General features: G+C 43.4%; 1 protein-coding gene across 2 annotated transcripts in view; it reads left to right on the top strand.

The window, feature by feature from the left end:
- arnt2 (aryl-hydrocarbon receptor nuclear translocator 2) overlaps positions 1–24760 on the top strand; it is a 136450-nt gene that overhangs the window by 44291 nt on the left and 67399 nt on the right. For both annotated transcript variants that reach the window (XM_080729881.1, XM_080729880.1), the window contains exons 6-7: positions 10288–10390; positions 24360–24425. In XM_080729881.1, coding sequence (XP_080586007.1) covers positions 10288–10390; positions 24360–24425 — 169 coding nt within the window. The remainder of the gene's footprint in view (positions 1–10287; positions 10391–24359; positions 24426–24760) is intronic.

Here is a 24760-nt window from a genome sequence, read left to right as displayed (position 1 = left end):
TCTCTCTCTCTCTGTGTGTGTGTGTGTGTGTGTCTCTGCGCTCCGTGCATGAAGCGTCTCCATTTGGACATGATTTGGAACAGAGTGAGAGAGAGATGGAGAGAGAAAGCGAGCGAGCGATGTGCATTTTCCGACAATATGCTACAGTATTCGTTTTAATTGCAATATAAAACGTGCCTGTGTGAATGTCACCTTAAAAGAATGAAAAGATCCTGCCTACAGGATTGTTCTTCTGGTTTAAGTTCATCATGGCTCGGTCAATTATGAAGCGATTAAAACAAATAAAACGTCACCTCTTCCTTGGAAAGCCCCACTTCCATGGACTACAGTATTGTGTCCCTATTACATCTAAAGATGTAAACGTTGGCTGATCTACCAGTGCGCCATGCAGTGCGCTCCGAAAATGGACATTTCCCGACATTGATTTGCTATATAAAACTATCATCTACAATTACTTATTGTAGAGAACGTTATAGGCTATATAGGGTATTTTAGCCTAGTGCGCAATGCCACCCTGGCAATGCCGATACGAAATTAATATGGCATTCATATTATTCAAGTTATTATACAGCCTACCAAAAGCTGTATGGTTTAAAGTAGGCCTAATTAATATAGGTATAGGATATTATGCAGCACTTGTGTGTAAAGCCCTGTGTTGGTTCTTCTGTTCGCTTCACAATCACTTTTGTAGAATGCAACACAAACTCGAAGCACTGCGCTTGTCAGCGCCGAGTCGCCGACTGCGCCCAATGAATGCGTTTCTTGTGGGGAGATTTACAGAAGCGGAATATACCAAGTTAATCAGGGGGAACTTGATAAATATAGGGGAGTAAACACGTATGAAAAATAACAAAAGAAAACATTTTTTTAATACAAAATTCAACAAATTAAAGTTGCATGGACCCCCCTCCAGCCAAAATAAAAAAGTCATGGTCCCCCCTGACAATCAAATTATTATTTGAGAACCCCCCCTCGCTATGGACCATACCAACCTTAAGTATTAGACGAACACTCCCTAAGAACTCTGCTGAGCTATTTTAAATGATCATGTGTTAATGGCTTATTGCGTATTATGGTTTTTGCTTATTGCTTAGTGCAACACAATATTATTTATTTTGAAAAAAAAAAATACTCTAATATATTGTGATTATAGTATGACATCACAACGATGCATATTGTCACATTCTAATATCGGGATATATTGCTGCAGATTACTCTAGCTATCTTCAGCTATGCTCTTTGGTTAGATCATGAACTAGCAATGCTTTAGACTCAAGCAATCAATACATAATGTCACGTTTTAAGCCATTTAGAACGGGTACACATTATAGTGTATTATTATTTTATGCTTTAACCAGTGAAAAATAGCAGATATACAAGCTCACAGCGCGGCACTTGATCTGCTATTTTTGAAAAATCATGAAAATTAGAATTTTGATCCGACTCTATAAGTGACTTTTGAATCCTTCTAAGATTTTTGGAAAAACCTATGTTTCTATGTCAGCAATCTGGCCAGTCATCGTCAAAGAAAAGGTCCTTTTCACTTAACTGGAGCTCAGTTAGTCTGTTCTTGAGAGACTACCATGTCAGTGGTTCTCAAACCTTTTCATGTCAAGGACACCCAAACTGATATGTATTTGGCCACGGACCCCCATCTCAAGATATCTAGTTCCAGGGACCACCCAGAAGCAAAATTTGATTTACAAACGTTCGCTTTGAAAATACATCTATTCAAAGATTTGCACACATTTTCACGACTTTTTCAAAAAATAGCAGATCTACAAGCTCGCAGCGCGGCACTCGGTGCCGCGCTGTGAGCTTGTATATCTGCTATTTTTCACTGGTTAAAGCATTCAATAATTCTAGGCCTAAATGGGTTAATATCGGGTTATATTGCGAGACGATATATCGTGACACCTCTACTGTAGCCATCGTCAGCTAGATCATGAACTAGCAATGCTTCAGACTCGAGCAATCTAATCTCTTCCTTACATGTCACACATGGCGTCAGTCAGAGGTGTGTAACAGTACAGTAGTGCATCACTTTACCAGACAAAACTTGGCTTGCTGCTCCCCCCAGCACCTCTCATATACGAGGGAAGTTGAGGGAATTGAAGAAGTCCCTCTGGCTGGCTCCCCCTCAGCATGCACTGCCTGTGACAAGGGAGACTCAGTGTGCGATAGGGGAGCTGGCCTGCGATGATAGCTTGACACACTGTGTCACCACCCGCCAAGAGAAGGAACCTGCCAGGCACCTCTTGGCAGTGAGCGGTTTAATGGAGGCCAGAGCAGCATCCATAATGGATAAAAGAGAAGAAGAAAGTAGCTAATTATAGACCGCAGGTAAGAAAGGGCCCTCTGTTTGAGTGACAGAGTGCCTGCCTGCTCTGCCATTCTACTTTGTACCGAGGTGGAGGGAGGGGTGGATTAATGGAAGGAGACATTTCTCCCCCATCTTTTCCCCCCACACCACCTATGGACGAATATTCCAAAAATCGAATTTTTGGAATATTCGTGGTAGCCAGTCTCCAAATTCTCCCAAAAAAGAATACATATATATTTGATACCGTTTTGCACATCAACCGGCATTCAAATGGACGTAAGAAGTATTGCAAACAGCCGCCGGGCAACAGGGGGTTCAAATCGATTTTAAGCGACCGGGTGTTTTAACAAGGCTGTACAAGATCTCCACAAAAGTGAACTCATCAAAACGGGTTACAAAACTGTAACCATCTAAGCATGGATGGCACTCAACACTTATTGTTATGTGACCATGTGAGTATAATATACTAAACTATAGCCCCATGGAACCTCACCCGTCGCTGCATACTGTTGTGCTCCACGATGAGGTCCTATAAAGGTGGCGCAGCGATCGCTGGACTGCCGCAACAATGAGTTGGAAAACACTCAAAACGACATTTTATCCAAAAAGTAAAGGTAGTTCCGAGTTCCCAGACTGTGGTTACCTAATCACGGTACATAAAACATGAACCACGGCATGAAACAACCCCTTAAATCGCTAGTTTTCCCATGTTTTTTCCCATGTTTTCCCATTCAACCGGAACTCCCCCGGCGGCAGTTGCTAGTATCTGCTACAATGGGAAATATGCAGTACTGGCACCTGCCGCCGGGGGCTTTTCTGAATTTAATGAGATACCGGTAAGTGATTTAAACCGTTTTCCCAACGCCGTGGTGCATGTTTTATGTACCGTGGTTAGGTAACCACAGTCTGGGAGCTCGGCACTACCTTTACTTTTTGGATAAAATTTCGTTTCGAGTGTTTTCCAACTCGTTGTTGCGGCAGTCCAGCGATCGCTACGCCACCTTTAGGACCTCATCTCGGAGCACAACAGTATGCAGCGACGGGTGAGGTTCTATATGGGGCTAACTAAACTAAAACAATGTATACCAACTTAAACGTCTTATATAATAAAACATTGAAATTTTGGGCTGTAGAATATTAGATTTTCTGGCATCCCCAATGCCACCATAGGCCCAGTACGACGCAGACAATGCTAGGCGGAGGTGTGGGGAGAGGAGAGAGAGGGACAGATGGAAAGAGAGTCATGGTGTGCTCCTGCAACAGGAAGAACAGATGGACGGTGGTAGGCAGAGGAATGTGGATAGATGGCAGGTTGAATGGGGGGGGCTGAAGAGACAGGGCAATGTTGGGCTCCAGGCTCGGGCTCGTGATTGTTTAATGCGAGACGGCAGCAGGGGCATGTTTTTTTCGCTCCCCTGAAACCACGAAGACAGCAAAACAGCTCCATCTGCCTGATCCAATGGCTGCTGAACCTCGTCTGAATATTCTGATTATACCCAACCCAAACCTGTGCTCCAATCTCACTCTCTCTCTCTCTCTCTCTCTCTCTCTCTCTATGTCTCCCTCTCCGTGATTTTCCCCTCATTTCCGGCTGAATGGTTGACAGGAGCAAAATTGCTTGTTATTGAAGGAGCCCGGTGACGGGGGGAGAGTGGTGGATATTGCTCTGGGGTTGTTTTGCTCCATTGTGTTGTTTTGTTTATGAATGGAGGGGGCTGGCGTGGTGGTAGTTGGCACACTGAGGCCAGAGGGTGTGAGATGTGCTGTCTGCCAAAATGATGTAGCCACAGGCATTCATCTTTCCCCCCTTTTTCTGCTTGTCTTTGACTGCGCACTTCATTAGAAAACGCCATGATTCATGATACAGTTGCACACTGACACTGAGTCTTGAGTAACTTGAGACCGTGTTGCTGTTTATTGGGAATCCATGCCCTTGCCCTGCCTCAAGACACTGTGATGATGGTCGTTATGGAACAGCAAAGCGTTGCTTGTTGGGGGATTTAAACCGGGTCAAGCTTCGGGTAATAAGATGAAAGTTTCTTTGATCTGTTGTGGCCACAGTCTTACGGTGTGAAGTGTGAGCGTGTGTACGTGGGACGTAATTAGACACGCACACACGCACACACACACGCACACCCGTATTTTCCGGACTATAAGGCGCACTTAAAAGCCTTTAATTTTCTCAAAAAACTACAGTGCGCCTTATAGTCCAGTGCGCCTTATAAATGGATCATTCATTGACATTGACATTCCCTTTAGCACAGCTCCATCTGTTGGATGCATAACGCAATGGTAGCGTCTATTATGTGTGCCTTATAGTCCGGTGCGCCTTATATATGAAAACAGTTCGAAAATAGACCATTCATTTACAGTGCGCCTTATAGTCCGGTGCGCCTTATAGTCCGGAAGATACGGTAATATAGTATATAATCGTCATTGTCAGGCAGAAACCTTGTATCTCCAAGTTTCAAATTCGTTGTGTTTTTTCGGAAATTAAAGCCTTACTTCATCATACAAGAGTATTGCACAAAAGTAGTGAAAATCTACGCCGCGCACCTGCTTATACGACTATATACGGTATATATAAAAGAAATAGGCAATTTATTGCAAAACACCACCACTCATGTGCTGTGTTGGATTTGGGATGGAGTTACGAAATGTTTCACCTGTACCACTCGTTCTGGGATAACACCAGATTAAATTAACTCGGCTAAATTGCAGCAAATTACATCCTGGACATAATTCTACATCCATTAAAATTCTGAACTTTGACAGGGGAGGGAGTCGGGGGGGGGGGGGGGGGGGGGGTTATTGCTCCCAGTCTAATGATCGTTATAACAATGTCCTGACAATCAAAATATGTCTGAATATTTAATGGAGTGTCATTAACATGTCTGTTGATTGTTGACATGGCACACTGACTATCTAAAAAATAAATACAGGGCACTTGAATTCAAAAGGTTGCAGACCCCTGCTCTACGTGATCATTATCACCTTTGGGCTGCACAAAGAACGGCACTGATCCCGTCCAGTTGGGAGAAGGAACGCTCCATATCTGACCACGCTAAGGTGACTGAGGTCACACACTCGCACATCACATCACACTAGGGATGGGATATGAAACTTTCATATCACGATTATTGTGACAAAAGAAATCGCGATTTACGATATTATCGCGATAATCAAAATCCATTATGCTGGGGCGGAACATTTGCCAAGAAATAGCCGATCTACAAGCTCGCGACGCGTTGTGAGCTTGAAGATCTGCTATTTTTCGGCAAAGACATTTGATAGAGTGAAAAAAAGGACTATATCAAGTATGTATATTATAAGCACCTTTTATCAATTATAGAGGGTTTAAGTGGTACCAGATATGCAGCTCAGCAAATAAAAGGTGAATTGATCCCAGTGCATGATGGAGGAGGATATCACGATAAATTAAATCTCCACGATCCGAATATTGTGAGTGTTTTTTATCGCGACATACGATAATATGGCTTATGGTCCCATCCCACAGCATGAAAGCGACCGAGGGACAGTAGGTGAGAGTAATATCATAAACAGCAACGACCCAAGGTCACATCTTCCCCAAAGAATGCAAGACACACATACACACGCACGATCACAATCACACACAAAAAATGCACTTCCACAACACACACACACACACACACACACACACACACACACACAGTAAAAACCAAGCAAACAAGGCCTTTTTGTATGAGAACAAGTTTCCTGTGCGAAGCTCCGGTGACCTCATGTACCTCCTGACGAAGGGGGTCAGGCTTGGGTTGCCTTCCAAGGGATCTGATGAGACAGGATAAGCCTCCAAAACACACACACACACACACACGCACACGCACATGCGCACGCACACACACACACACACACACACACACACACACACACACACACACACACACACACACACACACACAAACAAACACAACCCCAAAGGATAGGGTTGCGGTGAATGGGTTGATCAAGGTTGTTTATCCCAGGATGAGTCAACCGTCAACCGTTCTCCTGTCTCCTAGTAGGAATGCTATTATAATAAGATCCAAAGACGATCAGAGCAGCCTTTGTCCTAAATAGGATAGGACAGGATATGTATTCGTTTATAGCCGAGTGTGTACATAAGATATCTGTGTGTTTGTGTGTGTGTGCGCACGCATGCGTGTGACCTCTGAGCTAAAGTCCTTGGGAAGCACCACAGGGTGTAGAACTTCATGCATCTGTATTTTAATCATACGCCCAGTAGGAGAACAGGACATCTAACTGAAGGCTGCCAGGGAAAAGGGGGGAGGGGGGACCCTAACCCTAAAGGAGAATTCCGGACAACCCGTTTTCTTAGCTTAAGGCTGCAGTGATTGGTCGGCCCACACAGTAAAGATTCCGAGTGTTCATTATAACTCTGAGAATGTACAAAATGGATGCCTTTTAACACGGAGCATGTTCACCGTGTAATATAGTTAGACATTTGACTGTCCACATTAAGGTTTATCAAACCTCGGCTTGTATGTCACAGTTTCCCAGATGTTTTCCTCGAGCGTCCGGTTATGTGTGAAGTCGGAACACGTTATCGAGTTTCTCGTGGGGGCCAACGGCCGGCCAGTGCACACACTCACCTTCGTCCTCCAGATGGACTTGAAGGCGCTGCGATGACCAGAGAGCTCTCACACAGGGAGTTCATGCACACGCACATCTGTCTGTCTGCATAGAGTTGACTGGCAGGGTTGTCTACTAAAATTGTGTGTGTGTGTGTGTGTGTGTGTGTGTGTGTGTGTGTGTGTGTGTGTGTGTGTGTGTGTGTGTGTGTGTGTGTGTGTGTGTGTGTGTGTGTGTGTGTGTGTGTGTGTGTGTGTGTGTGTGTGTGTGTGTGTGTGTGTGTGTGTGTGTGTGTGTGTGTGTGTGTGTGTGCGCGTGCGTTATAGGGGTGAGGGGAGGCCATTCAGGAGGCCAGAGAAGGAGGTAGTTATCACTTCTCCCATAGACAGGCGAGAAGTGAGCATCCCCCCCCCCCCATAGTTTCCCCTATCCTGTGCATATAGTGTTTTTATATCTTGCAACCATTATGTACAGTACATTATGTGCAGTATCTGTAGTAGGACAAGCTGCAATCATGATGAAAAAGGCATTGCAGCGCCTTGAGCACAGCTCATCAACCCCCCCAATCTGTCCCCTCCAAACCAGGTGGATTATTCCATTAACATACAAGACTGCAGCAACCTTGTTACAGAATAAAAATTTTAAAAAAACATGCCATTAAAAAAAACAAGAAAACGCTTCCAGGTTAAATTCGTAATCAGTCGTCTGGAAATTCTGAATTGTTTCTTTCAACGCGTCGTTTAATTTCACCACAGCGTTGTCGTCATAACTACATGCCTCTAGGATACCTAGGTCTGGGACCAGAGCACAAGAGCGGAGTGGAGCGATGACAAAAGCCACTCCGCGCTCCAGAGGGATCTTGCCCCACTCGCTCGTCACTCTGGTCGGCCTCCGGGCCGCTCCGCGCTCCGTCGCTCAACTTGATTTTAGCATCTCTCGCTCCACGCTCCGCTCAGGGCCGTCAATCAGAGTCAAAAAAGTAGTTTGCTACCATGTCCGAAACACTTTCTCCTTTGCCAGTGTGTTCCCAACACAAATGGCTGCGGTAACGTGAGCCTCGGCTTTGATGGAGACTTGGAGAGCTTTCCACTCGCCACTGTTTTGTTGGAAACATGCGGCGCGTGGCCCCAACAGGATCGGCTCGGAGGGGAGGAGGGTCGGCGCTCAGAGCCATTATAAAAGTCGCTCGCTCACGCTCAACTAAAAAACGGCTCCCCGCACCGCTCGCGCTCCACTCCGCTCGTATGCTCTGATTAAGACCTGAGGCCGATTCTACAAATGTCTTCATAATCCTAACAGTTTTCTGAAAAAACCCATGTTGCTGTAATCAGTGGTTCTCATGTTAACACAGTGGATGCCCACGACGCCCAACAGCTTTAACCCATTCAGAACGGGTACACTATATTGTGTATCATTATTTTATGCTTTAACTATTGAAAAATAGCAGATATACAAGCTCACAGCACGGCACAGCTTGTATATCTGCTATTTTTCACTGGTTAAAGCATTCAATAATTCTAGGCCTAAACGGGTTAAAGTTGCAATGCATGTCCATAAATTGGGAGCTATAAACAAACAACAATATCTGCCATTCTTGCGGGTTTTTTTCCCCCCAAGCCATTTCTTAACAGGGGGGGCTTGCATGGCTGCCTGATGATATGGCTATTTGGGGAGTTGTTTGACATGGAAGAGTTTAAAAACAAACCACTCATCTACTGTACATTTCATCACCCTCTCAGCCATGTCCAGGCCTGTTGTTGTCTCTTTCTCAAAATGTGGGCCAAGGTTAGGTGGGGTGGGGGGGTGAGGGTCTTTGCAGTGTCTGAGCCCGGTTCTCTGGCAGCCGCACCGCCCGAGGCAGCAGAGATCATCTCCAGGGGGAGTGAGCAGCTGTCTCCCTGGGCCTTCGCATGGAATTCCAGTCCTTTTCCCTTCTCTCTCTCTCTCTCTCTCGTCTGGACGGCGATGGGGATAATTTGTTTGTGGAAATGGCTGAGTGCTTAGATCATGCTAACGGCGATCGGGTGGCCAGCTTGGTGCCGAGGAACCGTTCGCCGGGACGAGGAACCCGAAACCGCAGGGTTTCATGGCGCGCGCGGCTGCGCGCGCGTGTATGTGCGCGCGCACACATCCGGCAGCAACGACAAGCAGTGGGACGGAGAGCGAGCGAGCGAGTGCGCTGCGGCTTCTGTCTTCACTCCCGCTGGGCTGGAGTGTGCTTGCTTTCCTCATCATTTCATTCCCCCCCCCTTTTTTCCTTGATTAAAATGTCTAGTGTGGAAAAACAAATCTAATTGAGGCTCAATTGAATTAGAAAGTCTGCCTGAGCCTCGCACTTCCTCCTCAGCCCATTTAACATATTCAGGGTCGTTAGCTCTCCCCTCATGTCCCGGAATACAGGCTATATCTGGCTGTTGGCATTGTGTGATGTTCTTTACACTTGTCTGAGGCCTGCCTGCGCATTTGTATCTGTTTATTGCAACCGCCAGGTCGCAGTTAACTATGAAAAGCTCCACCGGCTGTGAGTCTGTATGTCAGTCACGTCACGTCACGTCACACTTTTGCCCTAGTCATATCTCTGCCACCGTTGGCCCTATCAATGCCAAACTTTGCACACACACTCCTTGGATGGCAAATCACACACTCCACCCCTCATTTCTTTTCAAATCTTTTTTATTGAATTTTCAAAGGGAAATAGCCCAGAGGTGGGTAGACAGTCTCAAATAGATGTATACATACATCACATGTAGAAATCAATGTGCATTATAATGAGATTGAATAAAACGCATCCCCTATCCTCCCTCCCCCCACCCTCAATCCCCAGGACGGTCGAACATCAAAATCGATAAACAAACAATAAGATAGGTACAGTACATATTCTAAAACGGCTAGTTCCATTCCTTGATTCTGATTGGCTGGTTGCTGTGGTATATGAGACTATAACCCACACCTTGAATCAGTTTATATCAAACCCAGGTGCGTTATTTCTTTCCACAGTGTTCCACAGTGCACCAATTATCTGCACCTGTGTTGTTTTTGCAGCCTGGCCTGGAAATACTTTCTTGCAGAGCAGACCCTTATTGTGTATTACTAGTGAAATAGAACAGTTTTAATTGGTACATGTCTATGATTTTCATGTTGCAATATTGTGACCGTTTTAGAAAAGCAATAAGCCATGCGAGGCTTGTGGTTACCGGGGTATTATACACCGGCTGAGAGGTAACCACTCGCCTCTTGTGGCTTATTGCTTTAGTAAAAGCTTGTTGCGTGTTGGGTTGGCTGGAGTGCCAACTGGTTTTGCTCAGTAAGGGTCTTAAGTGGTTAACGTGAAGCGTCACCTGTGTGTTTGACAGGGCGTATACTGGACCTGAAGACGGGCACAGTGAAGAAAGAGGGACAGCAGTCTTCTATGAGGATGTGCATGGGCTCCAGACGCTCCTTCATCTGCCGCCTGAGGTACGTGCATGTGAAGGACCCTTTATTTACAGGGTTTCCCACGGTCATTAAATTCCTGGAAATATTTTGAAATTGGAAAAATATTTTTCCAATACTGGAAAAGTTTTGGAATTGATCAAGGGTCCTGGAAAAAATAGCTATGCATTGTCTTTGGTTATTGATTTTGTTTATACCTCTGAAATGACAAATTAAACATTGGCCAAATTGTCAAGAAATTGTGAAAATAGCAGATCTACATGCTCACAACGCCTCGCAACGCGAGGCGTTGTGAGCATGTAGATCTGCTATTTTCACAATAGAACCGTGGTATACAAAATTCTTCAACTGTTAGTGCTCGTCAGGGTGCCGGGTCCCCAGTTCAAATATGATTATTTCGGGGGTCACAGCCTGAAAAGGTTGAGAACCACTGGCATACACTACCTGTCTTTGGGCATTGCGCATAGGAGTAAGCGACTTGTTATTGAGCTGAATTATTGTTATATAGTCCTGGAAATTGGGTTAAATATTCTGGAAAAGTTTTGGAAAAGTTTTGGAAATGAATTGGTAAAAATGTGTGGGAACCCTGTATTTCATTTTTAGTCATAGTTCATTGAATTGTTGACTAAATATCATGCGATTTTAGTCGACTAAATCTACAGTTGACTCTACAGTCGTAATGCCGGATTTCTACTTGGCTGCGTGCAGAATCTACAAGCTCACAACAACGTGTCGCGCGGCGAGCTTGTAGATCGTCTATTGAAAATGACTTGTCTTTGTTCTACTGGATTTCTTTTTTTTTAATTTGTTGACAAAATTGAATAATTTGGTGATGGTTTTAGTCATCATGGCTTGGTTTTTATTTCGTTTTCGTCAGTGAAAAAATGGTAGCGACCAAGATTTTTCGTCATAGTTTTAGTCGTCAAAATCAAGCCTGGCATGTATCCCTGCACACACTCAATGTGTGCTTCTGCCACTTCACTGGTACGGGAAGGTTTTATTCTGTTGGACTGGGCAGTGGTGGAAAAAGTACTCATGTTCTTTACTTGACCCATTCAGAACGGGTACACCGTATTGTATATCATTATTTTATGCTTTATCTATTGAAAAATAGCAGATATACAAGCTCACAGCTCGCGCTGCGAGCTTGTGGATCTGCTATTTTTAAAAAATCGCGAAAATTAGAATTTTGACCCGATTCTATAAGTGTCTTTTGAATCCTTCTAAGATTTTTTGAAAAACCTATGTTTCTATGTCAGCAATCTGGCCAGCCATCGTCAAAGAAAAGGTCCTTTTCACTTAACTGGAGCTCAGTTAGTCTGTTCTTGAGAGACTACTATGTCAGTGGTTCTCAAACCTTTTCATGTGAAGGACCCCCAAAAAGATATTTATTTGGCCACGGACCCCCCATCTCAAAATATCTAGTTTCAGGGACCACCCAGAAGCAAAATTTTAGTTACAAACGTTCGCTTTGAAAATACATATCCATACTATAATTAGAGAGAGAGGTCAGTCAGTAGGTCAGTAGGTCAGTCACACAATGCATTATCTATTCACTCGCTTCAGCGACTGATCTCAAATTTAACATGGCATTGGCCATTAGCATTATACACACGGTGACGGAGCCCGAATTTCATTTTTCCCGAATTCAAGCTATTTATTAGCGTTTCTTCTCTCTACAGCTCTACAGCCTGTTGTCAGGGTTACGGTCCGTTCCCCCAGGCCATGGGATCTGTAGCCCCGGGCCCACACACACCTCTCTCACAGTTAGGAATGTTATCTCTCTCTCTCCCCCCCCCCCCCCCCCAACGGGTATGGAAAAATTAAGCAAGCACATACATCCCCATACTTCTATTCACCTAATTTTGCTGTTAAATTATTTGTATCCATCATAAATATACACTCCTCCATGGGCTGCTCCTTACATTATGATGCTCCCACATATTCTCACGCACGCACCAGTTACAGTTACTTTCCCCATAACCCACACTCTGCACATAATTTTGCAGCACATATCTTCGAACGGGTAAGGTCTAGTATTCAAAGATTTGCACATATTTTCATGACTTTTTCAAAAATAGCAGATCTACAAGCTCGCAGCGCTGTGAGCTTGTATATCTGCTATTTTTCACTGGTTAAAGCATTCAATAATTCTAGGCCTAAATGGGTTAAGTAAAAGTATCAATACTGCAATGTAGTCAAAAAGTGTGAAAAGTGTTGGCATCAAAATGTATTTAAAGTAGCCCAGGTATAAAATAGGGTTAAAGTGGTTAATGTATGTTTTATAATATTATATTTTATATCTGCAAAGTACTTGTAACTAGAGTTTTCAAATAAATGTAGTGGAGTAAAAGTACAATATTTGGATCCGAGATGTAGTGGAGTAGAAGTAAAAGTATTGGAAATTGGAAATACTCAAGTAAAGTACAAATACCACAAAATTGTACTTAAAGGAGCTATAGTCAACTTTTTCATTGTAGGGCCGACACTTTGTTTACATCCTAGTCTATAGACTAGAATGTAAACAAAGTGTCGGTCTGACATTGGCCAAAATGATTATTTTATCATTTTACACTTTTTGTGGTCATTTTTGAATAGAAACACATTATGAAGCTTATTTATTTATAAAATATTTTCGAAACAGTTTTATTTTAGCATCCGTTTTTCAAGAAAAAGTTGACTATAGCTCCTTTAAGTACAGTATGTAAGTAAATGTACTTTGTTACTTTACACCACTGATGGGGTGTAGAAAACTGCCTTAAGAAACAGTGTGTGCATACCATGGCAGAACATGTATAAAGGTTATGCCTAATAAATCAGATTTACCCCAGAGCATGCATTATTGATTTTTTATGCCTGTCTTCAGTAGGTGGCAATGAATTCTCATCTGCACCTGACATCTTTAATCCCAGAACTATAGATCTTTTTTTAATGGAAATTTACTATCCTATGCTCTACACTTGTGTATATATTATCTATCTTTTTGACAATGATACATAGACATATTCTCAAACAGCTTGTTGCACCGGCTGTGCACTAGGGCATGTACGAAAAAGTCGACAAGCCGACTCAGTCGACTTCATTACACAAGTCGACTCCCACCAGAGAAAGTCGAAAGTCGAAGTTTGAAAAAATAAAAATAAAAATAATAATAATCTATTGTGAAAATAGCAGATCTACATGCTCACAACGCCTCGCATGCCATTTTAGAGGTATTAAAAAGTCCTTAAATTGGCACTAGAAATGTACAGATACCCTCTATACACTTAAACTTTATGTTGGTTTGTTTACAGTTAAGTGAGAAAACAATGTTTCACATCCATACTATAATTAGAGAGGTCAGTCAGTCAGTCAGTAGGTCAGTCAGAATGAATTTCCACCTTTATCTCTTCAGCAATTCTTCAATTTTTCACAAATTCAAGCTATTTATTAGCGTTTCTTTACCACTTCTGTTCAACACTACACCCTGTTGTCAGGGTTACGGTCCGTTCCTCCAGGCCATGGGATCTGTAGCCCCACACACACACCCACCAATCTCACAGTTAGGAATCTCTCTCTCTCTCTCTCTCTCTCTCTCTCTCTCTTATATATGTGGTTTGCCTGCATGCACGGGTCACTCATGCACCGGGTGCATTTGATGTGTGTCTTATCTTCCGACGGGTATGGCAAAATTATGTAGAGCAAGCGCATACATCCCCATACTTCTATTCACCTAATTTAGCTGTTAAATTATTTGTATCCATCAAAAAATATACACTCCTCCATGGGTTGCTCCTTACATTATGGTGCTCCCACATATTCTCATGCACGCACCAGTTACAGTTACTTTTTCCATAACCCACACTCTGCACATATATTGGAGCACATATCTTCAAACGGGTAAGGTCTAGTTAAGTTAATTATCTGGGGACCCCCCAAAATAATTGGGGGGTCGTGTGTGATGTGAACAATGAAGTCGACTTCAACTCAACTTTTTACTGAGTCGAGTCGACTTGCAAAAATCACAAGTCGTTAATGCCCCACTGTGCACACATTCTTGCTTCAGTTGTTCTCTGTGCAAGTGCGCACTATAGGTTGGATAGCTCATTTGATATTAAAGTTGTGTTGAGGCTTGGTTGCATCAATGAGATGTAAGAATCATCTTGGTTACATTTGTGTAAAGTCCACACCAAGAAAACAACGTTTTCACTTTACAGCATGTGACCGATCATGAAACTCGCTATTCTTGATTATTTTTATGTTTAACCCATGCTTTTTGAATGCTTTAGCTATTGAAAAATATCTACAAGCTCACAGCGCGGCACCGAGTGCCGCGCTGCGAGCTTGTAGATCTGCTATTTTTGAAAAAGTCATGAAAATGTGTGCAAATCTTTGAATATATGTATTTTCAAAGCGAACGTTTGTAACTCAAATTTTGCTTCTGGGTGGTCCCTGGAACTAAATATTTTCAGATGGGGGTCCGTGGCCAAATAAATATAATTTTGGGGGTCCTTCACATGAAAAGGTTTGAGAACCACTGACATAGTAGTCTCTCAAGAACAGACTAACTGAGCTCCAGTTAAGTGAAAAGGACCTTTTCTTTGACGATGGCTGGCCAGACTGCTGACATAGAAACTTAGGTTTTTCAAATAATCTTAGAAGGATTCAAAAGACACTTATAGAATCGGGTCAAAATTCTAATTTTCACGATTTTTCAAAAATAGCAGATCTACAAGCTCGCAGCGCGGCACTCGATGCCGCGCTGTGAGCTTGTATATCTGCTATTTTTCAATAGTTAAAGCATAAAATAATGATACACATAATGTGTACCCGTTCTGAATGGGTTAATGCCATGTTGTCAAATAACTTAAACAGAATGTAAACAGTCAGGCTGATAAATCTGGGATGAGGTTATTGCCTACCGTACTTAAAGCAAATTAGGACTTTCATATTTCATATACCAATCAAATGAAACGCTATTCGGGTCATAGACTGTTGCTGTAGATTACACTAGTGAGCACTCTTCATTCTCATTGTAATCGACTGTTATGTTATGATCCTCACAGAAAATAAAGTACTTGTGTTGTTGAGGACCCCCTCAAAAACGAGGTGGTTCATCTCAAGGGGATATATCTAACGAATAATGTCAATTACTGTATAAATGTATTTATTTATTTATGTAATGTCATGCTCAATTACTCTTTCTCGCACAGAGATGTAGGTCTCACGGGAGAAATTAAAAGTTGTGCACACTTGTGTCTGCCAACAGGTCAACAATAGAAATCTATGTGGTCATATAAATGTCTAAACAAAAAGATGTGTCAGGAAATGCGTTACAGGTGCAAAGCAGCCGGTGTAATAATATCCTCCTCATCCTCCAAGTTGACAACAACTATTTTACGGAGGACTTTACACCTACTAAGGACTAGGCGTATGATTGAAGTATTGCATATTTCCGTTGGTGCAACCCTTAAACTGAACGTAAACTCCCACTTAAATTAGAAATTATGTTCAAACTATGCTACGTTTGAAGTTACGCACAGCTGCTGCAACCTATTGCAACTAGATGTTTATTTAGAAAGTAAAATATAAACATACTAGTAAGACAACTCAGCCACGCCACAGTGATGTGGACATGAAGGATGTGGACGTCAGGGATCTCCATATATGGGCATTAAAGGGATTTGTTCCCCTGGCATCACAGGGATCTCCATTTCTCCATATATGGGAATAAAAGGGATTTGTTCCCCCTGGCATCACAGGGATCTCCATTTCTCCATATATGGGCATAAAAGGGATTTGTTCCCCCTGGCATCACAGGGATCTCTCTAACAGGGCATCATTCATTTTGATGACATCAGGGAACTCCATATATGGGCATAAAAGGGATTCTGTTAGTGTGACATCACAGTGAAGCCAGAGCGTAATGTCAGAGTGGCAAACCCATTCTGGTAGAGTGGTTCACCCTGACATCACTGTGACATCAGAGCATGTTGTCAGAGCGGCAAACCCATAGACCGCAAAAATGTGTACACGTCTACACGGACGGACGCGGACAAGCTGTGACGTTTCTCATAGTAAACTGCGACCTTCAGTCGCAACAAACACTGCCCAGTTGTCCTTACCTACTGGTGCGTCTTGAGTAGAGTGCATTTAGCCATTAACCCATTTAGAACGGGTACACATTATTTTATGCTTTAACTATTGAAAAATCGCAGATATACAAGCTCACAGCTGCAAGATTGTAGATCTGCTATTTTAAAAAAAAAACGTGAAAATTTGAATTTTGACCCGATTCTATAAGTGTCTTTTGAATCCTTCTAAGGTTTTTTGAAAAACCTATGTTTCTATGTCAGCAATCTGGCCAGCCATCGTCAAAGAAAAGGTCCTTTTCACTTAACTGGAGCTCAGTTAGTCTGTTCTTGAGAGACTACTATGTCAGTGGTTCTCACACCTTTTCATGTGAAAGACCCCAAAAATGATATTTATTTGGCCACGGACCCCCATCTCAAAATATTTAGTTCCAGGGACCACCCAGAAGCAAAATTCGATTTACAAACGTTCGCTTTGAAAATACACATATCCAAAGATTTGCACACATTTTCACGACTTTTTCAAAAATAGCAGATCTACAAGCTCTACAAGCTTGTATGTCTGCTATTTTTCACTGGTTAAAGCATTCAATAATTCTAGGCTTATCTGGGTAGGGTTATGTTATATAATCAAAGGTAAAAATGATAACGCAGACCAGTGATTTTCAAAGTGGGGTCCAGGGACTCCATGGGTTCCTTGAACTATGATTCAGTTAACTTGAAATTACAACATTTAAGTATCACCACTATGAATGACTTACTTAATATCATGTTCATATTGCAAGTAAAGATGACATCAAACTGCTGGCCAATCAATTGTTATCGTAAGCTGTCATCAATGTTTAATTCACATGCTATAGCATTCAAGGGGGGGGCGGCAGCAGTCACCACTGCTTTAATAGAGTTGGGTTTCAACTGTCTGCATTGAGGTGCATTAACCTTCAGACATAATCAGACAAACCAACCACTCTTGACGGTGTTTTGGATACATTTCGGCACTGTTTTGAGATCCAGGGAGGCATGAGGTAATCCCAACTTGATAATAAAATGCTAACAGGTAAACACGTTTAAATGTAGTGGCTTATATAAGGAGACAGAGGGAGATGTCGCAATGCATACATTGGCAGCGTTTTAGAGTTCACCATAAAGAAAGCACAGAATGTCCCAAAAACATAAGTGACCAGGGACGTGCTGGTCATTGGGAAAAGCGGGACAACTCCCAAACGGCCGGTTCATTCCTGGCCGGTCCAGGCCGGCCATTAGGAAAAACATTTTTTTAAATAAAATGTCAGCCTTCGTTCCATTTTGGGGGCTGGGCGGCCAACAAAGTAAATCGTCACTGTCGGGCAGAAACCTCGTATCTCCAAGTTTCAAATTTGTGAATTTGTTCGCAAAGCAAAGCCCTGCTTCATCATACAAGGCCGTTGCACAAAAGTTGTGAAAACAGCAGATCTACAAGCACACAATGCCTCGCGGTGCGAGGCGTTGTGTGCTTGTAGATCGGCTGTTTTTACTATAAATCGTTTTTAAAATGATAAATACAAAACAAACGGTTTTGGACGTACAAGGTTTCCACCCGACAACAACAAAATATAACTCATGTAATTGGCCCACTGGCTTGTCACTTGTCATGATCTGAAATGGCAAATCTTTGAGTAGCAGCAGCGCTATAGAGAGAGATCTCTCTCTATAGCGCGCAATGAGGGCCTCTACAACGCTTTTTCCCGGGCTGAATCAGGGGCCCAGCACGTCCCTGAAAGTGACAGTTTGAAGTTTGAAGCTGTTATTGATCATGTGATCCTGCGTGCAGAGTGAGCACTAGCTTGCGTGTTCTGCTCAGCAGCCTATGTACACTTATTATCCACACACAGATGTTTCTAGAATAGCAGTTCATATGTGATTGATTGGAACGTTCGGGCAATTATTCAGTCATTAATCATAATATACAGGCCGAGGCAGTGAAATCAAAGACCCCATGAGTGATCTGCCACGGTGGCAAACTGTGGATGGAACATTGAAAGAGCGGGAGACGACTATTGGAGGTGTTGGGATGGGAGGTGGCAAAAGGCGGTGAAAGACACTAAAAGCATTGCGGGCCGTTGTGTTTGTGTCGGTTCATACATATCAGACTATAGAAGAAACTTGGTGTAGTGCAGGGGTTTTCAAAGTGGGACAGTGAATATACAAATGGCCATAACCTTTTTTCGCGCTGTTTCTGGCAGAGCAGGCCTCTCATTCTGTGGACCTTAATGACCAAACTAATAGATAAAACAGAAATAAAAAGTACGGCAGAAAATCACAGGTCCTACCCTATTCCTTGAGCTTTTGGGCGTGTGGGTCCCCGGCTAATAGTAGTTTGACAGGAGATGGGGGGAGAGATGGGGAGTGACATGCGGCAAAGGCCGTTGGGATCGGTACCCCAACCCTGCAACGTCAGGCTATTGTGGAGCCCAGGTGCTCGGACTGCTACGCCATCGGCCCAGGCCAACACTAATGATTTATTCATTAATCTATTTAACTCATTTAGTGCCCCTGAAATTAACGGATTATAAAGTCCACGACGCCACCTTCAGGCTGGCATCACCGCCGTTATCTTATTTTGAAGGCCAGAAGTCCACAGCGCAATCACTTCCGGTCTGACGTCATCGGGTCGTGCGCCGGAACCGATCCTTGTCCACGTGGAGTTGTGTAATGGCCGACCGGGAGCTTTTATAACTGTGTAACATAAGCGAGCATCTGCCTCCATCCTAGCTTCTAAAGTGTAGTTTTGAGATAATGGACATTAAAGATGAGATCCCCCGTCCACCTCAATGTTATGGATGGGACTATTTTGTGCTCGTGGAGCCGTGATGATGCGAAATCAGCGACGGATTTCGTCTCCGGACCTCCGCCCATTCTTCTCGGTAATGTACTCGCCGTTACAGTAATATATTACTTTTCCCGAGATATCTCGTGAATGGCACTACATATACTCGAGTACATTTCACGAGATATCTCGGGAATGGCACTAGATGAGTTAAGTGACCCTGTGACACCATGGCCTTCCCTCTAGCGCCTGCATTTTCAATTGCACACATAAGCAATCTATATATAGATTGTCATGTAACTTGCTGAGCACCACTGCAGTGTGTGTGTGTGTGTGTGTGTGTGTGTGTGGTGGATGAATCCTATGTATTCGATGTCGTTCAAAATGACTGTACATTAGCAAATTGTAGTAGCCCAGGTGTTTAATTTGAGAAATCGATTTGAACCCCCGGCATTTAAAAGAACCGAGCGACTTATTTGCGTCCATTTGAATGGCGGTCGATACGCAAAACGGTGTTAATACCGCTGGCGGGTATTTGGTGCCCAGTGGCCCTTTGTCCCTGTGCTACAATTTGCAAATATACAGTATGCATGCACATTAGGTCAGTCCAGCGCACCACGTCCAACTTGCGAACTTTAGATTCAAACTATAGGCAGCACTGAGCAAATTTGAATCAAGATTCTGTTACTTCATTGTCTGCTTTGTGCCTAAAATGGTTTCAGAAAACCATTTCGCTGTACAATTAGATGGTTTGTTCATTGAACTCCATCTTGGAAAATGACAGATGAAAAACCAAGCAGCCCCCAACTCGCTGTACACAGCAACCTGAATAGATTTGGTGTGTCTGTAGCATAACCATTTCAATCCATGTTGCTGCCTCTCGTACCACCCTCAAAATATCAATTTGCACACAAACTATCTCATGATCTAATCTCTGAAAATTGCAGGATGAGCCCTAAACAATACTGGTGATCCCAAGGCCTTTTTCTCATCTACTGTACCTCTTTCAGTGAATATACACACATTCTGCCACTAGTAATAATTCTGTTTCCCTAACCATTGTGGGGAAAGTCAACAATTTTGTTTTAATTAGTACACTACACCAGGGGTTCCCAAACTTTTTTGTCTCAGGGCACCCCATGAATATTTTTTTAATCCGAGGCACCCCGACATTATAATTTTCACTCCCAGCATCTTATATTTATAGGATATCATCGTTGTCGGGTGGAAACCTTATATTTCCAAAACCGTTGGTTTTGTATTTATGATCTATAAAATGTACTAAACTAGTGAAAACAGCAGATCTACAAGCCGTGTGCTTGTAGATCGGCTGTTTTCACTAGTTTTGTGCGACAGTATGATGAAGCATAATATATATATTATTATTATCAAATTATCTCGCGGCACCCCTGGACTGCCGTCACGGCACCCCAGGGTGCCCCGTCACCCACTTTGAAAACCCCTGATATTTTACACTGCTCATCAAATTTAGCAGTAGAGAATAGTGCACGGTGTATGGTTCCTTCATAAACAAAGAAGAGGAGGCAGGAAGCTCATTCAAACGCCAATACGATCAATAATTCCAAAAATGCCCAAATGTACGATAATTTCGGCATATCATCAAAAAGAGCGTGAATTCACTATTTTCCCTGGCTGCTGATCTGGGATCTGGTTTGGCTTCTCAAAATAAGCCAGGAAATCAGTCAATCTGACCCTAGATCTGTACTTGGAGGCATTAAAAACACTGGTTGCATCTTTCCAGACCAGTTTCAGGCTTTTAATTGTGTAAGCTCCAAGAAGTTGCCTGCCTCCACACAGCATATCTGATCCGTTTTTGTCACGCAGGAGTCTAAAACGAGGTCGTTTCTTACACTAAAGACGCATTTTTTGGTGAAATTACGTTTTTACGCGAGTGATTTCTCTTTTTTTGGCTGTGTACGATAGTTTCATGTCAAATACGATAATTCTGAGCCTCCGGTACGATAATTCAACATTTCCCATCTGGTAACACTGCCCCTGAGAGGCAGAATGTCACAGACAAGCAGAGCACCAAAAACCAGAACCGTGTTCCGACAGCTGGCTGACAAGAGATGCTCTGCCGCAGCTCTCTGCTCGGCTGCCCACTGGCTGCCACGCTGGTTTGGAGCGCAGTGTTTGGGTTGCTGTGAGCTGTAAAAACTTAAAACGCATTTCCTCAATCCTGATTGACCACACTGAAATAGGAGCCTGATTGTGGGGGCCCCGCTGCTAAATAGAACACACACTGAAGCTCAATTCAAAGTCAAATGGATTACAGATTGGCGCTGGCAACGCTTGCACGGCCCGCCGTCAGGCCAGTGACGTACAGACGGGGCCAGGGTTTTTTCTGGCATTGTTGCGCGGTATGCTGTGATGGACAGAGTTAGAAGAGTTACGTAACAAGGCCTGGAGCTAATAAACGGCTTCCCTGGAAATGTTGTTTTACTGGAGACCATGCCGAACCGTGTTTATGCATGTGTCACAGCAGTCGGTTGTTGTTCACTACTTGCAGCCTCCATACGACGGTCCCCCCAGCACACTGTTTTAATTTGCAGAGTTCCTCAAATAGAAGCTGAGTAAATGAAAATACCGGTCCTACAGATGCCTGACTGACATAACAAACTGATTATCGTGCCATTAGCGGGCCCGCGTGTGACTGATGCATGCAAAACAACTCCAAACATCCCCCAATTTTGCTCACACAGCATTAACAATCACCCCGCGTGTATATATCAAGAATAATTGAGAGACGCGCGTGGCTAAAAATAAGCTCCTCTGAATCATCGTCAATGCGTGATCAAAGCCGCTTCGGTGCAGCCGTGTGCTCCGGTGACGGATGCAAGATGGGTTTTCAAACATCCTGAGGTGAAACAAACAAAAGCTGAATTCGGATTTTAGGAGAGACAGGGGTTTGCGTGTGGGCATGGCATGCAACGATGCATGTAATGAAGCAGGAACTCCGCAGGAAGGCCAAAGGCTAGAGAATGGACACACGGTGGTGTGCAGAGGCTGCGCTCTAACAGACGGCAATGATTATTGGAATATATGTGGCAGACCTATCATCTATAATTATCTCTGTGGTATGGAAACATCAATCATTTGACATTAACCCAGGGGAGCTGAAAATGTGTACCCCTTCTAAATGGGTTAATTTGCAGAGTTCCTCAAATAGAAGCTGAGTAAATGAAAATACCGGTCCTACAGATGCCTGACTGACATAACAAACTGATTATCGTGCCATTAGCGGGCCCGCGTGTGACTGATGCATGCAAAACAACTCCAAACATCCCCCAATTTTGCTCACACAGCATTAACAATCACCCCGCGTGTATATATCAAGAATAATTGAGAGACGCGCGTGGCTAAAAATAAGCTCCTCTGAATCATCGTCAATGCGTGATCAAAGCCGCTTCGGTGCAGCCGTGTGCTCCGGTGACGGATGCAAGATGGGTTTTCAAACATCCTGAGGTGAAACAAACAAAAGCTGAATTCGGATTTTAGGAGAGACAGGGGTTTGCGTGTGGGCATGGCATGCAACGATGCATGTAATGAAGCAGGAACTCCGCAGGAAGGCCAAAGGCTAGAGAATGGACACACGGTGGTGTGCAGAGGCTGCGCTCTAACAGACGGCAATGATTATTGGAATATATGTGGCAGACCTATCATCTATAATTATCTCTGTGGTATGGAAACATCAATCATTTGACATTAACCCAGGGGAGCTGAAATATGCATGCTGTCGCGTCGGAACATTGAAGCATATGGCTTCAGTCATTTGGTGTGAAATGGGTTATGGGTGTACGCACATCCCAATTTTGAAAAACAGGTGTAAATCATAGACTGCATGATTGCGCAGTAATATGAATGTTCCTTCCTGACGTGTGGTGAAGGTTGTCACAGTGGTCTAGGTTCTAAAGGGCATTGCATGAAGAAGAATCAGGGGAAGGTTAAGCAAAGCTCATGCTAGCCGTTCAGTTTAAATACATAATAGTACAGTTCCAAAATCCTTCTTTTTAGCTGCCTAAAGCTCTTTGCCCATAAGTGCAATACCTTCACCATGACAAGCTTTCGGTTACTCCTTCCCATTGGTTTTAGAGGAAAGGAGAAAATATCAAACGTTTCTGGCAACACGGCTTAAGGCTTTATAGGTGTCGTGTGCCAGTATTTGCCTTTCCATGTCTAACAAAAACCTCAGTGACTGACTGCACAGATAGCGAGTTCCCTTCGGTGTGAAGAAGTGAAGCTAACAGCAAGTGTAGAAAATATTATATTCCTTTGTGCAAAAGTTGTTAGATGGTAATAGAAAGTTGCCACAGCACAGAAGGTGCCGCTAGAAGGTATAAGAGCATAGCAATGTTGTCTGTCACAGACTTTTTATTTTTTATTTTCAGGGCTTTCTTATGCCTTTTTTGATAGGATAGTAGTTTGACAGGAGATGGGGAGTGACATGCGGCAAAGGCCGTTGGGATCGGTACCCCAACCCTGAAACGTCAGGCTATTGTGGAGCCCAGGTGCTCGGACTGCTACGCCATCGGCCCAGGCCAACACTAATGATTTATTCATTAACTGATTTAACCCATTTAGGCCTAAAATTATTTAATGCTTTAACTATTAAAAAATATCAGATATACAAGCTCACAGCGCGGCACCGAGTGCCGCGCTGCGAGCGTGAAACTTGGGCAGAAACCTTGTATCTTCAAGTTTCAAATGTGTAGTCTTTTGATAAAGCAAAGCCCTGCTTCATCATACAAGATTCGCACAAAACTAGTGAAAACAGCCGATCTACAGCCGATCTACAAGCACACTGTGCTGTAGATCTGCTGTTTTCACTAGTTTAGTAAATTTTTTAGATGATAAATACAAAATGAACGGTTTCCACCCGACAAAGACGATATGCTATAAATGGGAGTGCTGGGACTGAAAATTATAATGTACGTGTGCCTCGGATTAAAAAAAAATATTTATGGGGTGCCCTGAGACAAAAAAACTTTGGGAACCCCTGTAATAGATGCTGTCGTGTGTGTGTGTACGTGTTTGTGTGTGTGTGTGTGTGTGTGTGTGTGTGTGTGTGTACGTTTACGCGTACGTGCGTGTCCAGGTGTGGCAGTGCTCCTCTGGACCACATCTCCTTAAACCGGCTGTCCAACATGAGGAAGAGATACAGGTAAATATATTACTCCACCTTCCCCTTGTCTCCACCTTCCACCTGCACTCCATCTTCTCCTACACACTCCCTTTACTACTCCCTTCCTTACTCGTCATCCCCTTTCTCCCCACTCGACAGCATCTCTCTGTCTCTTCTTCTCTGGCCCCGCAGGCTGTGTGCCGTCCCCGTCCCAAAAAGAAAAGTGTCCAGGTTAAATATTAGCTTTTATGTTTCAGTGGGGAAAAGCTCTTCCTCGGTCTGAGGAAGAGCTTTTTTCAGTGTGTAATAGGGCATTCACGAATAGTGATTTTTAGTATTCAAATTATTCGATCTCAAAGTATTCGAATAGTCGA

The sequence above is a fragment of the Nannobrachium achirus genome (genome assembly GCF_963921795.1).
Source record: "Nannobrachium achirus genome assembly, chromosome: 7".
NCBI classification, from domain to species: Eukaryota; Metazoa; Chordata; class Actinopteri; order Myctophiformes; family Myctophidae; genus Nannobrachium; species Nannobrachium achirus.
Note: the sequence above shows the minus strand (reverse complement) of the source record. Positions and strands in the feature narration are given on the sequence as shown.